We start from the raw sequence: 17,736 nt of genomic DNA on the forward strand, positions 1-17,736 counted from the left end.
TTTGTATTACTCAAAAAATGTATTTATAACTAAATTGTATTTGATACAAATTTAATATGCACGTAATACTCGCGTTTATACATCAAAATAATTAAAATAGTCTAAAACAAAATTCATAATTTTTCGCAACAATTCGGCGAACGTTCTTCCAACCTGAAAATAAAAATGAACGTATTAAGTTAATTTGTCATTAATTTGAGTATTAAAGTTAAAATATTACACTTGCAAAAAATTATCGCTTTGTTGTGAAATGCGGACTTACCGGTACGCAATTTATTCCAAATCTTCGGTGTCGCTATCGCAGGTTTCGCTATCTGATGCGCCGTCCTCGCCTCTGTTGATACCAGTATCAGATTCTTCGTCTCCCTGTCACACTGCGTCATCTTCGGAACCGTCTAGTGCATTCGAAATCCCAGTCCTTTTGAAGCTCTTGGAGACTAGTTCAGGTGGTATAAGATCCCAACTCTTCTTCACCCACGAGCATAACAAGTCCAAGGGTGGACGCCTGATATTTCCGGCGGGCGTCAATTGCTGATCGCCGCTCATCATCCACTCGTTGTAAAATCAACGTAAGTGGTCTTTAAAGGGTTTATTAACACATACGTCTAGTGGCTGCAAAGCAGATGTTAGGCCACCAGGAATGACTATCTGTCGTGTCTTATTTGTAGTGAGAATTTGCTTCACTTCGTTCACAAGGTGATCTCGGAAACTATCTAAAACAAGCAGAGCTGGTTGTTTTAGTAGTGCACCAGGTCTTCTATTCCACACAGTTTTAACCCAGTCCAGCATGAGTTCTACGTCCATCCAACCCTTTGGTTGCACTCGTACATGAATTTCACGGGGAAACTGTATATTCTTAGGCATCGTTTTCCTCTTGAAAATGATGTAAGGCGGCAACTTTCTCCCGTCAGCTGTAATGGCTAGCATTGCCGTGCATCGCAACTTCTCACTACCGCTGGTTTTCATTAATACACTCCGTGATCCTTTTAGCGCAATAGTGCTGTTGCGAGGCATATCAAAAAAGATTGGAGTCTGATCGGCATTACCGATTTGAGAAAGCAAGTACGAAGTTTCCTTGCGCAAACGTATGACAAATCGGTGAAAATTTACAATCTTGTCCGTGTAATCAGCAGGCAACTTTTGGCTTAGTAGTTGTTCTCCTTTGCACTGACAGATTGTGTCGTCGCATGAACCCCTTAATCCACCCACGAGTCGCCTTAAACCGAGTTACCGGTATGTTGTGTTTGCGCGCTACCTCCTGCCCCTTAATTTGTAACATTTCATATGATGCACTGCAGCCATTGTTACGTATTTCACTGACGTACCTAAACACTTCTTCGACAATTATAGGAAACTTCCCTGTTTTAGGACCTCTAAACGCGCATCTAGAAGGGCTTGTGCTTTTTAGCTTGTTTTTTACTTTCCGCCAGTCACGCACCAACTTTTCACTCACAGAAAATTTTCTTTCTGCAGCTCTGTTCCCGTGCTGTTCAGCGAAGGCAATTACGCTTAGCTTGAAGCCCGCAGAATAGTTTCTATATTTACCCATAATGCTTCACACGTTAATGTTTTGCGATATAAATGACTTTCCGTAATTGTTCACTATTAAAAAAAATTATTTCTGCAAACACCCAAAACACAAATTAAAAACTTAAATTCTCACGCACACATGTCTACAGTAATCACGTAAATCTGAAACAAATAAATGCATCTGTGATCTGTCCATTCCAGAGCAGCCAATACTGTTAGGCAGCAAGGAAGCATGCAACAATTTATCAGTTTAGCTCGTTGGTTGCGAAACACTACTGTGCTTGCGCAAAGCTCGCAAACCGGAGCTCTAGCTAGCGTGGTGTAGATCTACTGTATAGTTGACTGTATTCCGAGACGTCAGTAACAAACATTCATTTTTTTCAATTTCTTTTAAACATACGGTAATTAGGTTAATATTTCTTCCCAGTTATTGATGATTTTACATTACATTACTGACGAGTTTATAAAATAAAACTTTAATAGCATTGGATAATAATTATCTTGACTGCTTGGATAAAAGTTTTCATCCCATGCCCGGACACTTATGACGTAGTAGTAAGATTAGAGTCTAGCGATGACAACTGAGACATCGTAAATAATTCGGCTGAATAATTCCGTGGAAATCTGCGTTATCGTCTTGGATTACACTTCGTGCGCAATAACACAGGAGCCGGCCCCATGGTGTAGGGGTAGCGTGCTTGCCTCTTACACGGAGGACTCGGGTTCAATTCACAGCCGGGTCAGGGAATTTTACCTGTATCTGAGGGCTGGTTCGAGGTCCATTCAACCTACCTAGCCGGTATTTCCTGGCGACGTTGCCGATAAGCGATAACTTACAGCCTTACGTATTTCAAATGGGAACTCATAATATGTAGGTGGTGAATAAATAGTACACTGTCTCGCGACCACGTTGTCAAACTGCCGATAGCCTACCGGTAAGCATAATATGTAGGTGGTGAATAAATAGTACACTGTCTCGCGACCACGTTGTCAAACTGCCGATAGTCTACCGGTAAGCCATGCGTCGTACATATACCGGTATTATTTATTTATACGTTGTGCAACATGTCGCAAACGTGACTGTGTTGCCAAATTGCCCATAAACCATACACGTATTTAAATTGCGCATTCATGTGCAACTTACGTTGCAGTTCCATTTACCTTTTAACCAGATTAGTGAACAAAATTTGGACGTGCGACGATTATGTAATTAAAGGTTTAAAGTCCGATTTTTGTATTGAAAATAAAGGATGCGACGATTACGCGATGGCGACGATTATGCTGTGAAATACGGTAGATGTTGATTTCCACAGGGAATCTAAAATATTTGTCCCAAATGAGTAAATTTATAATACCAATATAGTTGGTCCATTATTGGACAATCTAAATTTTACCGCTAACTCATTCCTGGTTGCCAGTGTGCTAAGTTGGGCTTATCAGTTGGTAAATACCACAAAAAGACGCATGGCTAGTGCATGCCGTGAAGGCCACTGCATAAGCTACTTGGAGCTGTTCCGAGCTGTCAGTGGAGAGATGGTGTGGAATGACATTATGCACTATGAGACTTTGTCTCATTTTCAAAAACTGATGCTTGCCTGGCCATCAGATGATATAAATGTTGATTGCCATAGGGAATCTGAAATATTTGCCCCGAATGAGTAAATTTATAATACCAATATAGTTGGTCCCTTATTGGACATTATACATTTTCCAGCTAACTCATTCCTGGTTGGCAGCGTTTTGCCCCAGTGTGCACTAGCCATGTGTCTTGGCAGGTGTGCTATTTACCAACTGATGAGCCCAACTTAGCACACGGGGTAAAATGCTGGCAACCAGGAATGAGTTAGCTAGAAAAATGTATAATGTCCAATAATGGACCAACTATATTGGTATTATAATTTGTATGGTTTTAATACAATTTATGATACTGGAATAATCCCAGAGGACTGGTTGCAATCGACATTCATCGCAATACCTAAAAAGTCTCATCCAAAGAAATGCAGTGACCACCGTCTCGTAAGTCTGATGAGTCATATGCTAAAAGCATTCTTACGTATAATACACGCACGCATTAGAACAAAGTGCGAAATAGACTTGGATGACAACCAAATGGGTTTCAGAAATGCCTTTGGCACACGAGAAGCCTTATTCAGCGTCAATGTCCTGCTCCAAAAATGCCGCCATCTACACAAAGATGTATTTGCATGTTTCATTGACTATGAGAAAGCTTTTGATAGAGTGAAACATGAAAAATTGATAGAGATTCTCCAACGAAAACATCTCGATGGAAAAGACATACGCATCATACAGAATCTCTACTGGGGCCAACAAGCAACAGTCAAAATCTACCAAACCAAAACATCAGATGTGAAAATCAGAAGAGGGGTACGCCAAGGTTGTATTCTCTCGCCGCTCCTTTTTAATATGTATTCTGACATCATTTTTAAAGAAACTTTGCATGATGTTGAACTGGGGGTGAAAGTAAATGGTGTTTTGATCAATAATATTAGATATGCAGATGACACTCTGATTCTGTGCAACACTATAGAAGGCCTTCAAGAACTCCTGAACAGAATCCATGTCAGAGGTTTACAGTATGGTCTCAATATAAGAAATACAAGAAATACAAAATACAAGAAAAAACTAAGTTAATGGTATTTAGCAGAAATAGTAATGCAAATGTCACCTTGTTATTAAACAGCCGTAAAATAGAACAAGTCCACCAGTTCAAGTACCTCGGCAGCATAATAACAGAGAGTATGGATCCAGATAAGGAAATCAGATGCAGAATTGAGAATGCTAGAGCTGCATTTCGCAGGGTGAGCTCTTTGTTCTGTAATAATCATCTAAATCTGAAGCTCAGACAGAGATTAATGAAGTGCTACATCTAGTCAGTACTGTTATATGGAGCAGAAACATGGACCTTAAAAGCCGCCTTTGAAATGTGGTTGCACAGAAGAATGCTTAGAATACCCTGGATAGATATGATAACAAATGGTGAAGTCCTAAGGAGAGCTAGGACAAAGCAAGAACTAATAACAACTATAAAAGTTTGCAAAACAGCTTATCTAGGCCACATATTAAGAGGAAACAAATATGGCCTCATAAAACTCATTCTCCAAGGTAAAATAGAGGGCAAACGGCGAGTTGGCAGACCAGAGATAACATGGTTACACAACATCAAGCAGTGGACCGGTATTGAAACAACTGAGAGACTCTTCCGACTAGCAGAAGACAGAAAAACTTTCTCCAGAGTAATCGCCGACGTCTGGGCAACTGGGTATGGCACTTGAAGAAGAAGAAGAAGGAGAAGAAGAAGAGGTGTCAGTGGAGAGATGGCGTGGAATGACATTAGTAGACAAATAAGTTTGAGTGGTGTCTTTAAAAGTAGAAAAGATCACGATATGAAGATAAAGTTGGAATTCAAGAGAACAAATTGGGGCAAATATTCATTTATAGGAAGGGGAGTTAGGGATTGGAATAACTTACCAAGGGAGTTGTTCAATAAATTTCCGATTTCCTCGCAATCATTTAAGAAAAGTGTAGAAAAACAACAGATAGGAAATCTACCACCTGGGTGACTGCCCTAAATGCAGATCAGTACTGATGGATTGATTGATTGTTTGATTAACTCCTCGTGAACATCAAAACTGCTGTGTTAAAATTATCACAGTGTTGAGCTTGAATAATGAGTTTCAACTATATAGTCCATTGAAAACACTTTAAAATATGGTGTGTGCAGTACATGTGATTGAAGTACTTGGATCAATCTTCTTTTAAAAAAATACAAGGTCGCCGTATTAGACCGAGGGTTATTCTGATGTTTAAGGAAGTAAATCAAGTCTGTCCATAGCGGCGACATGGGGGATATCCCTCGAGGTTCCGGTAGTACACCTTGTGCAGCTTTTTAATTGTGTACATGTGTGTTTTTTGCGATCATGTTTGTGGTCATAGCTTTTTAAGATTCAGTTCTATTTGATGTTTGATGTTTCAATTTTAATGATACTATGTCCTTTTAAACTGCCTTACTATGAATAGCTGAAGATGGTCTTTTGCATCGGTCGAAACTAGTCGTAGTAAAAAATAAAATATTGTATTATTAGGTGGTCAAAAAATTTTCATTAAGGAAATAAGTCATATCCATCAATATGGGCCTAAGGATGAAATTCATTGCTTACATGAATAAAAGACAAGCATAAGAATATCAAATAGACCACTGAGTGCCAGAATAAAAATATGCTACTCAGGAAAGTCATTCATATAAACCTATCATTTATAACTAATGATGGTAGGCTAATAGAAATATTTTTACCACAGAGTTGTATCTTTGTCTAAGGGATCAAGTTGTCAAAAGAGGAAAATTTAACTCCTTTATTGATGCTTCTCCTAAAAGGACAGTTGGAACACCAAGGTCGCCAACCCACACTTCCATCTGAGAGACCCTAAAGACCCCTCTTAAGACAGGCAGTAGATACCATTGAAGTATTCTACTGCCCACACTGATAAGGGGATTAGTGTTGTAAGCCAGCGCTTAATTCCATATCTGATCACTGTGCAGCAGTTTTCCGATGGAATTTTCTTATCGCACAGTAACCTGATGCCATTTAATCCATGTGCTGACTCATGTCTTCACAGCAGCATAGGTAGAACTGAATACATGTTTTAAGATCAACCCACACACAGCAACTGTGCCATCCCCATAGTTGCTGCATTCCGGGTATACCATCATCTTAAAATTTAAATTCATCCCCAAAGATCTTTATGGAACTATTTATTTGATTCTTATTTGAGCCCACCACAAAACTTCAGATGTGGAAAAATACAACAACCTGAACCAAAATCCTTCCAGTTTGCCATTCACTATGCTGATGAGTGTCACACGAATCACTCAGCAAACAAAGAACAATGGATGTATTACAAAATGGCAGATGTAAACACAAGTAAAAGTTTAGGTCTGTGTCTAAAGTAAGTAATTTCAATTAGAAAAGCAAGTGTAATGAGAGTGAATGGAAAGACAATATTCAGAAGGGAGCTAGGGATGGTGGTAAAGGCTACTGCAATTGAAAAGGAACACAATATGAAGAAAAATGCCTTTAAAAAATTTTAGTGTACATAGTCTATCATAAGCCTACCCACACAAATCGCTATCTTCATGCAGATTCTCACCACCATCCAGCACAAAAACAAGGCATTCTCACGACACTCAGGAAGAGAGTGATACGAATTTGTGAGCCATCAAATATCCAGGAGGAGATGGACACACTGACACGATATAAAAACCGTGCTTGGCAACGTCACTAAAACTGCTCACAGTCTAGGTAAAACCAAGGATAAATTATCCCCATTTTTACATCCTGAGGTAGGCTATACAAAATTCCCTGTACTTGTGGCAAGGTATACATTGGCCAAACATGCCGGTCCCTTAGTCCTTGTATCAAGGAACACAAACCAAATATTCGTCTCAAAAGGCCAGACAAAGCAGCAATATCGGAGCACGCCCTGTCATGATGTCGTGTTCCAAGATGATCGAGCTCTTACCCACACTAGGCACTACAGGTACAGGATTATACGGGAAACTGAGGAAATACGTAGAAATCCTAACAATTTCAACAGGGACACTGGCTATCAATTAAGTAATAGTGGTTGCCAGCCATAGGTAGTTCCCTTCCCTGTCCCTTCACTAATATTGTTTTCTTTCGGTATTTTCCAAATTTGTTCGTTCCTCATCACCAGCCGTTTCATTCCACGCTTGTGACAGTGTCACACTTTCATAATGTGTAAGCTGAGAATGTTCCAAAATGGAATGAAACATGTTCTTGTAATGTTTAGCTAGAATTCAAGTTGACACATGTTTGTATATGCATAAAAACTTACTATAAAATAAGTATTGGAGAGTGGGAATTTTTTACCTTATCAATCAATCAATCAATCAATCAATCAATCAATCAATCAATCAATCAATCACTACTGATCTGCATTTAAGGCAGTTGCCCAGGTGGCAGATTCCCTATCTGTTGTTTTCCTAGCCTTTTCTTAAATGATTGCAAAGAAATTGGAAATTTATTGAACATCTCCCTTGGTAAGTTATTCCAATCCCTAACTCCCCTTCCTATAAAGGAATATTTGCCCCAATTTGTCCTCTTGAATTCCACCTTTATCTTCATATTGTGATCTTCCCTACTTTTAAAGACACCACTCAAACTTATTTGTCTACTAATGTCTTTCCACGCCATCTTTCCACTGACAGCTTGGAACATACCACTTAGTCAAGCAGCTCACCTCCTTTCTCCCAAGCCTTCCCAGCCCCACCTCCCCACTGTCGGAAGCCCTGTAAGTGGTTTTCCGTGGTTTCCCATTTTCACACCAGGCAAATGCTGGGGCTGTACCTTAATTAAGGCCAAGGCTGCTTCCTTCCCACTCCTAGGCCTTTCCTGTCCCATCGTCGCCATAAGACCTATCTGTGTCGGTGCGACGTAAAGCAAGTAGCAACAACAACCTTCCCAGCCCAAACTTTGCAACATTTTTGTAACGCTACTCTTTTGTCGGAAATCACCAGAACAAATCGAGCTGCTTTTCTTTGGACTTTTTCCACTTCTTGAATCAGGTAATCCTGGTGAGGGTCCCATACTCTAGTTGGGGGTCTTACCAGAGACTTATATGCCCTCTCCTTTACATCCTTACTACAACCCCTAATTACCCTCATAACCATATGCAGAAATCTGTACCCTTTATTTACAATATTTATGCGATTACTCCAATGAAGATCTTTTCTTATATAAACACCTCGGTACGTACAATGATCCCCAAAAGGAACTTTCACCCTATCAACACAGTAATTAAAACTGAGAGGACTTTCCCTATTTGTGAAACTCACAACCTGACTTTTAACCCTGTTTATCATCATACCTTAGTTAAATCTTTTTCTTGTTTCTTAAATTTCTTTAAATGCTGGCAAAGTGCTACATACAACATTCTTCCAGGCAGACATCTGTTTGGAAGATTTTTTTAAAATGTTAGTTTTACTAAATTGTAAAGAGAAATGTCTTGACAATTACAACATTGTCAGTCAAACCCAGAAGTGGCCAAATTCATGACCATTAGGAGAGCCAGTCCTTCCCTCACCGAATTACAAAGGCCGAGCCAAAAATTTGGGACCAAGTGATCCATTACAAGACTGTGTTATCACAATATTTTAATCTGGTAATTTACTGCTTTTCATCTGTTACCTTTACTCAAATCAGTATTTACACACTCACCTTATAAGGTAGTCACAGACGTCTGCATCAGTGTAGTGTGGAGGCAGGTCAGTCAGCTTAGCACGGAATGTTTTCCCAATGTATGTCTTTATGTCTGCGACAGTGTGTAACCCATTAGCATGACAGGCAGTCAACATCTCTCTTACACACCTACGCAAAAGAAACAGCATCTTGAGAAAACATTTTAACAATATGAAAAATAGAAAGAAAAAAAGTATTTATTTCAGATTAGAACTGTTCTCACAGTGTTTCCCTACTATGATAAAAGTGTCAGCTTCCGAGTTGTTTATTGGACAAAGAAGGATGGAAAGGTGCTGGAGAAGGAAATTTGATCATGATTATGATATCTTTTATCTACAGAAAATACTTTTATGAGCAAAAGGTATTTTGACCCTTGCACTCATTTGTTGGATATGTTTCGACCTCACAATCTCCTGTGCTTGCAAGCCAGAACTCTTCTGACAAAATTCTTCTAAGAAAAGTGTGTTTTAACAGCAGCATTTTCAGCACATCATGGTCTTTGGATCCTGTCAAGACAAGAAGTCACTGACCACAATGCCACACATCATCTAGCAGTAAACTCTGAAAAGTACAACAGATTGTGCTGAGAACAAAGAAAAGCAGACAAACCCACTTCTTCCCCAATACATTTCAAATGAAACTAGGCTTTCATCAAAGGGTTTGCTTCGAGACGTGTTATTTGCTACTTGTTAAACGTCTCATTGACATGTCAAAGGTTTTTGGCGATGGAAGGATGGGAAAAGGCTACGATTGGGAAGGTAGTGGCCGTGGCCTTAAACCTCGAACCAGTAGTTAAAATAGCTCTAACCGTGGGTTGTGCACCACACATCTGCAGTACCTGAGGTATGTCACTCTGACATATGCATACCTGTCAACTTTACAAAACAAAAAATCATGAGATTTTGAACTGAAAATCAGGAAAAATCAGGATAAATCACAAGACACAATTGGTCAAAACTGATTATTCTACATGTCGATCCCATTTTCACACCAGGCAAAATGCTGGGGCTGTACCCTAATTAAGGCCATGGCTGCTTTCTTCCCACTCCTAGCCCTTCCCTGTCCTATCGTCGCCATAAGACCTATCTGTGTCGGTGCGACGTAAAGCAACTAGCAAAAAAAAAAAAAAAAAAAAATTAGGAAAAGCACTGTCCACCCTGAATGAGGAAAGCTCTAGAAAATGTCGGCTAAACATTGGTACCTGGTCACTTTCAAAACCTGTCTGGGTAACCACACTCAGAGGATTACCCCAACTTGCGGTCTAAATCATGAAAGAAAGAAATCTACGTTCATCACTATTGGTGCATAGAACGTCAGAACATTATTAGACAATGATAACAGACCAGAAAGAAGAACAGCTATCATCAGCCATGAGCTAAAGAGACTAAACATTGATGTCATCGCCCTGAGTGAAACCAGATTCGCGGGAGAAGGAAAAATAATCGAGGCTTCATCAGGGTACAACATCTTGTGGAAAGGAAAGGGCGAAAATGAAAGTCGCATCCATGGTGTGGATTTTACAGTTAAGACCAAATTTTTGAATGATCATCGACTCGGTCCCAACACAGTAAATGAAAGACTCATGACTCTCTGCATACCTCTTGCAGAAGGCAGATTCATTACTCTCACCTCCTCATAAGCCCCCACTCTTAAGGATGATGAGAATTCTAAGAACCACTTCTACCACCAACTGAACACAGTCCTCACCAAGGTGCCTGATACAGACAAGCTTGCACTACTAGGAGATTTCAACGCCAAAGAGGGGAGGAATAACCTCTTACAGGGAAAAGTCATGGGTAAACGTGCAATTGGGAACTGCAATGCTAATGTTCTGTTAGTTCTTGGCCTGTGTGCTGAGCATGAGCTCTTTATAACCAATACTCAATTCCAACTGCCAAATCGCTTCAAGACCACATGGATGCACCCACGCTCTAAACATTGGCATATGACAGATTATGTCATCACCCAACAGTGCAACAAGATAATCGAGGATGGATCACGAAAATAGCCCGGAATATTGATGACCGCTGGACAGATCATCAACTTATTAGTCGATTCAGGATTACCATACATAAAAAGCCACAAACCCACTTTACAAATCCAACAAGGAAGGAGTTCAACACCTCTCAGCTTCAATTTGATAGTGTTGCCACAGAATACCAAAACTCTGTTCTAGAACAACTAACTCACAATCAAATCAACACAAAGGATGTAGAATGTGAATGGACCACACTTCAAAATATCATTACAGAATCTGCATAGAAAGTCATTGGCTATGAGGAAAGGAAGAGACAAGATTGGTTTGATAATAACAATTTTTTTTTTTTTTTTTTGCTAGTTGCTTTACGTCGCACCGACACAGATAAGTCTTATGGCGACGATGGGACAGGAGAGGGCTAGGAGTGGGAAGGAAGCGGCTGTGGCCTTAATTAGGGTATAGCCCCAGCATTTTGCCTGGTGTGAAAATGGGAAACCACGGAAAACCATTTTCAGGGCTGCCGATAGTGGGGTTCGAACCTACTATCTCCCGAATACCGGATACTGGCCACACTTAAGCGACTGCAGCTATCGAGCTCAGTGATAATAACAATGAAGAAATCTTGAACCTCATCAAAGCTAAAAGGGATGCCTATCTATCTGTTTCTCAAGATCCATCCTCCAGAGAGAAGAAAATGTGTTTTCAAGAACTAAAAAGTATCAGTCAGAAATCATGGAAATAAAGAACTACTGGTGGCAGAAAAAAAGCCAAGGAACTTTAGAAATTCTCAATATCAGGGACTTATGCAACTTTTTCGCAAGACTGAAAGCGCTGTACGGTCCTGTCTGCTCACCATCAGGAACTCTGAAAGCTGTTGATAATACCACCATTCTCACAGACAGAAAGGACATCTTGAAACAATGGAAACAGCACTTCAGCTCACTCTTGAACTGCAGTTCTGCTCCTGCTGAAGATTTTCTGCAACATGTTCCTTAACATACACCCCCAAACCCTGGATGGACACTCCTCCAACCTTCCAAGAGTTTATTAAAGCTCTCAGCAGACTGAAAACAGGGAAGGCTCCAGGATCAGACAACATTCCTCTTGGACTCATTCAAAGTGGAAGCTCACCTCTAAAAACCAGGTTTTTCTATCCGATTCTTCTAATCTCGGAAACTAAATATGTTCCTGCTGCCATGAAAAACTCCAGAATAGTTACAATCTTCAAGAAAGGTGATTGCAGTATCTGTGGAAACTACCGTGGTATATCCCTGCTCTCCATAGCTGGAAAAATATTTGCTAGTATCTTACTGAATCGACTTCAGGTTGTTTCTGAGAGGTTACTACCTGAATCTCAGTATGGGTTTCGCGCCTCTCGTGGTACAATTGACATGATCTTCTGTGCAAGACAACTCCAGGAGAAGTGCAGAGAACAAATGACACCTCTGTTCTTAGTGTTCTATGACCTTGAAAAGGCCTTTGATATGGTTCCTCGAAACGCTATGTGGATGGTTTTGAGGCGCTTTGGATGCCCCGAGCATTCTGTTGGTCTGATCCAAGATCTTCATGATGGCATGGTTGGTCAGGTACTGTATCAGAACGTTATCTTAGAAGAATTTCCAATCACAAATGGACTCAAGGAAGGATGTGTACTTGCACCTACACTTTTCGCCCTGTACCTGGAACTATGCTTTATGAGACAATGCCTGCAAACAACACAGGTGTGGAAATTAAATATCGGTATGATGGGGGGCTTTCAACCAGGCCAGACTTTGTTCCAAACGATTAACCTGTTCCACCCAGGTCACAGAATTGCAATATGCAGATGACAATGCTTATCCAGCCCAAACACCAGACGAACATTAACAATCTGTCATCTGCTTCATCAGAGCTTATGAACATTTTGGCCTGAATGTCAACATTCAGAAGACCAGAGTGCTTACTCAGCCTGCTCCTGGAACCCCCCACCAGATTTTGATATCACCATATCTGGCACAGCTCTGGAAAGGGTGGAGCATTTCTTGTACCTTGGGAGTATTTTCTCAATGCACTGTACCTCTGAGAATGTCATGGAAAACAAAATACAGTACAGGCTGCCCATGTGGCCTTTGGATGTCTCTCACATTGTATATTCAAGAACAAAAATCTAAGTATCTGCACAAAAATAATGGTGTACCAAGCTGTTGTTATTTCTACGTTACTCTATGTGTGTGAAACCTGGACCCTACATGGTCGGGACATCAAGAAACTGGAACACTTGCATCAACAAAACTTAGATCCATCATGAACATCAAATGGGATGACTATGTAACTAATATAGCAGTTGTCGAGAAAGCAAAGATAAATAATATCGAAGCCAACAGTGTTGGTCATCAGCTTAGATGGGGGGGCCATATCCAATCACATAAATGACAGCAGACTCACTCGACAAATCCTGTATGGTGAACTCAGCACTGGCAAGAAGACTCGTGGTGCTCCTCTGAAGCGATATAAAGACCAACTTAAGTAGACCATGAGAAGAGTAGATACAAATCCAAATACTTGGCATACTCTCGCACTGGATCGCCCTCACTGGCGTGCTACCATCTGAGCTGCAGTTACACAGTTTAAGCAGGAAGAGGAAACTTGCCAGAGAAAGAAGCTACGTCAAACACTGCCACGTCCCACACCTTCCATCGGATGTAACATGTGTGGCCGCATGTTTTATGCAAGAATTGGTCTGATAAGCTATCAGAGCCACCTTCATCATGTGGACTAAGGATTACGGAACTGCAGGCGAGAAACGAAAACTCGGATACGAGTATCGGCCGACGGCAAGTTCATGTGGCTACAGGATAGAACTCCTTCACTTTGGTGTAGAGGTGAGGAAATTCTCGAACCAGCAATTCCATGAATGGATCAGTCATTGTAGCACCACATAACAGCCACCCAGATTGTATAATTTTTCACTTTGGAGTATTATTTTTCTCAGAAACCACAGGATCTACATCACTTGCAACAGCTGATTAACTGTCATTTGAAAAAATTAATGCAGTGTCATTTATGTTCTACCATCTACAAATCCCTCTGTGGTTCAGTGGTAGAGCACCAGCCTCCGTATAACAAAATTGTGGGTTCAAACCTGGCAGAGGTAGCCAGACTTTTGACGGGAAGAAAAAAAAAGTTCATTTAACATTTCATGTTAGAATGTAAACGACTCCAATGACTGATCTCATAATTACCAGGCAAAATTAATTAAAACTCATCCACAGAAGGCCCAAGGGAAGTCCACTTTACTCTGTCATCTGTTAGATTAAATGGGACCGGGTGAGTTGGTCCTGTGGTTAGGGGCACACAGCTGTGAGCTTGCATTCAGGAGATAGTGGGTTCGAACCCCACTGTCAGCAGCCCTGAAGATGGTTTTCCATGGTTTCCTATTTTTGCACCAAGCAAATGCTGCGGCTGTACCTTAATTAAGGTCAAGGCCACTCCCTTCCCACTCCTAGGCCTTTCCTTTCCAATCGTAGCCATAAGACCTATCTGAGTCGGTACAACGTAAAGCAAATTGAAAAAAAGAACCAAGATTAAATGGAACTTCTAATACTGACATGCAGGCAGCCTAAATGGTATCAAATTAAAATACCAGCACATTGTAGCTGAGGTCATCATCATCAGTGCCTAAATACGAGGCTTGTAAACCAAGAAACCGGGTCTCCAATTTGAATGAACTATGTAAAGAAACGAGCAATCTACAGTTTTAAGTTTTGGGGGTAAACAACTTTTATCCCTCCACTCCTGAATAATAAAGATCCTGTATATAAAACTACTTACCCTTTATAATATTCATCTTCCTCAAAACCCATCACTAACTGACGGAAAATAAACTCGTCAGTCACATTAGAAAGACACTTAAGGATCAAAACAACAGGAACATAGTAGAGACTTCGTTTGTGGCTGAACATGAGTTTGGCTGAACCATCGTTCACAAAATGCAGCACATTGTTCTAAAAGAAAAAAGAAGACAGCATACATTAAAGAAAAGATGCAGAAAGAATTATCACACCTTTAAGTTATTTATAATTAAAGTTCAGCTTTAGACTGAAGATAATTCACAAAAATGCATTATTTCGTATTAGCCAAACAAGATGTTTAAATTCGGGGTACAGTATATTTCTTGAAACACAGGGTCATCATTTTATTCAGACTGCTTACAGCTGTACTGTGGCCTCAACCGTGTACCACTCACCTTCCCATACACTCCAGTCCCTTCGGAGGGCCAATACGCACAAATCCTCATGCATCAACATAAAGCATATGAATGGACAAAGCTAAATTAGTAATGTTAATGAGCAATTTAACATCATAACAAATTTTCATTAACTTGTTGCAACTCTTCTATTGAGATGTGGGCTATTTCTTCTCTTACACACGCACAACTGAACACCGCAGGCCCGCTGATGAGCGACATAGCCCCACGTGCAGAGACAGCTTGCTTGCCCAATAATGAGTAGCGATAACCTCAGAACGCAAGGTCAGTCAAGTACGAGGAAGTGTAGAAGTGGGCCAACAAGGGTCCATGTGGAGAATTAATTAATGCCAAGACATCCAGGTGAGGAAGTTCAAGAAACCATAGAGATATAAAGACTCTATGTAAATAACAATAGTGCAATGTTGTTATGATGTATACTGAGTATGTAAACAGTATCAATAAATCAGCGATTATAAGAGATATCTCACTGTGGATCATGTTACAGTATAACAAACCGTAACATATGGTGCCGAGGAGAGGTACATACAAGCTCTGCAGAAATACATAGAAAATGAACACGTCGAGATGGGAAGCACAGAACTTGTTAGAGGGAAAACTTTCTACATGCCATACCATGTAGTAATTTGAGAAGACAAAGGTGAATCACTTTTAAATAACAACCTTGAATTTGGACCCAATTTGATCAGCAACATTACTTCAATTATGAACATTCAACAAGAATATCACAGCAGATGGCAGTCACAATTTTTTACAGCTAATTTTGAATGAGGAAGATAGTGATGAGACTCATTTCCTCTGGTTTACAATGACTCACACAGATAAAGGATGGCTGAGATCTGACGAGACCACTACATACCGCTTCTGTCAACTACCATTTGAATTGCCATGCAGCCCATATTTGTTAGCAGCCATTTCACAACAACTAGCAAACATGATGCAAAACAAATATCCAGGTGCACTCAGAACTTCAGAAAACAATGTAATGTGCTGACAGTTTAATAGTAGGTGGTGACACAGATGATAAACTGACCAGTATTTACACGTCCATTTGCTTACTACGTGGTTATACAACTCAACAAAAATAAACCACAAATGGCAAGAAACACAGAAAGTGGTCTGCAAAAATACCTCCATCTTAGGTATTTTACTTGACCCGAGAACAGATAAATTGTATTTCTCACCGAGCGAGTTGGCCGTGCACGTAGAGGCGCGCGGCTGTGAGCTTGCATCCGGGAGATAGTAGGTTCGAATCCCACTATCGGCAGCCCTGGAGATGGTTTTCCGTGGTTTCCCATTTTCACACCAGGCAAATGCTGGGGCTGTACCTTAATTAAGGCCACGGCCGCTTCCTTCCAACTCCTAGGCCTTTCCCATCCCATCGTCGCCATAAGACCTATCTGTGTCGGTGCGACGTAAAGCCCCTAGCAAAAAAAAAAAATTGTATTTCTGGAATAAAAATAGCACTTATGCCATGTACAAAGTGATATACTGATTCCCACAAAGGACTACGTAAATGCGGTAGTTCCAAATGATGAGTCCAAATTGGCGCACTGGGGAAAAATTCTGGCAACCAAGAATTATCTGGAAAATGTATAATGTCCAATAGCGGATCAAATATGAATGTAGGTTTTCGTGGCTCATAGTATTAACATAAATAAATGAATACTGGATTATAATAATAATAATAATAAATAATAATAATAATTTTGTGTGGCGATTTCTAGCCGAGTGCAGCCCTTGTAAGGCAAACCCTCCGATGAGGGTGGGCGGCATCTGCCATTTGTAGGTAACCGCGTGTTATTGTGGTGGAGGATAGTGTTATGTGTGGTGTGTGAGTTGCAGGGATGTTGGGGACAGCACAAACACCCAGCCCCCGGGTAATTGGAATTAACCAATGAAGGTTAAAATCCCCGACACGGCCGGGAATCGAACCCGGGACCCTCTGAACTGAAGGCCAGTACGATGACCATTCAGCCAACTATGTTTATTTAATGAAGCCAAGCTTTCAGCCAAATTGCATTGGCCTTCATCAGGGCAAGTTAAATTATGCTTCCGACAGTAAGCAAAAAAATTCAAAGAAACGTGGAAGTCATGGCCGTACTATCCATGGCCTACCCCACTAATAGGACTCGAGGATCGTCGTGCTGTAATTCACCGCCCTCCGTCGACGGTTTTGTGAGCGCGTCTCGCTGTTCCATGGTGGTGTTATGCATGTATTTCTGCAGTACAGGTCTCCAGGTATTTGATAACTTGAAGCCGTCTTCCCTGTTAATTTTATTTGGGCGCAGCTCTATTTCTATGGCTTCTCTTACCAGTCGAGCATAGAAGTCTTTTACAAGCGTGATGACCTTTGCCTCGTCAAAGAAGATTTCATGATCTTTACCGAAAGAATATCGCTCTTTCATCCTCCACAGAGAATGCCATAAGCCAGCCTGCCATAGCAGAACATTTCTACAGTACAGACCATGAAATCTGCGGAACATGAAATCAAAATTGTTGATAAATTTAAGTATTCAGGTGAAATTATAAGGTAATCTAAACAGAACAAAAAACAAGCTGGCAAAACAGAATTAAAAATTTTTTAAATTAAAAATTTATAAAAATTAAACAAAGCAAATTATGTTACCAAAATAACCCAAAAAGCTCAACTGCAGCAAAATTAAGACATTATACAACAGCCACGCAGCCAGACATGACTTATG

General features: G+C 40.4%; 1 protein-coding gene across 2 annotated transcripts in view; it reads right to left on the bottom strand.

The window, feature by feature from the left end:
• Polr1B (RNA polymerase I subunit Rpl135) overlaps positions 1-17,736 on the bottom strand; it is a 197,328-nt gene that overhangs the window by 129,260 nt on the left and 50,332 nt on the right. For both annotated transcript variants that reach the window (XM_068225688.1, XM_068225689.1), the window contains 2 exons: positions 14,596-14,768; positions 8,787-8,936 (listed from right to left, as the gene is read on the bottom strand). In XM_068225688.1, the coding sequence (XP_068081789.1) occupies positions 8,787-8,936; positions 14,596-14,768 (323 nt within the window). The remainder of the gene's footprint in view (positions 1-8,786; positions 8,937-14,595; positions 14,769-17,736) is intronic.

The sequence above is a fragment of the Anabrus simplex genome, chromosome 1 (genome assembly GCF_040414725.1).
Source record: "Anabrus simplex isolate iqAnaSimp1 chromosome 1, ASM4041472v1, whole genome shotgun sequence".
NCBI lineage: Eukaryota > Metazoa > Arthropoda > Insecta > Orthoptera > Tettigoniidae > Anabrus > Anabrus simplex.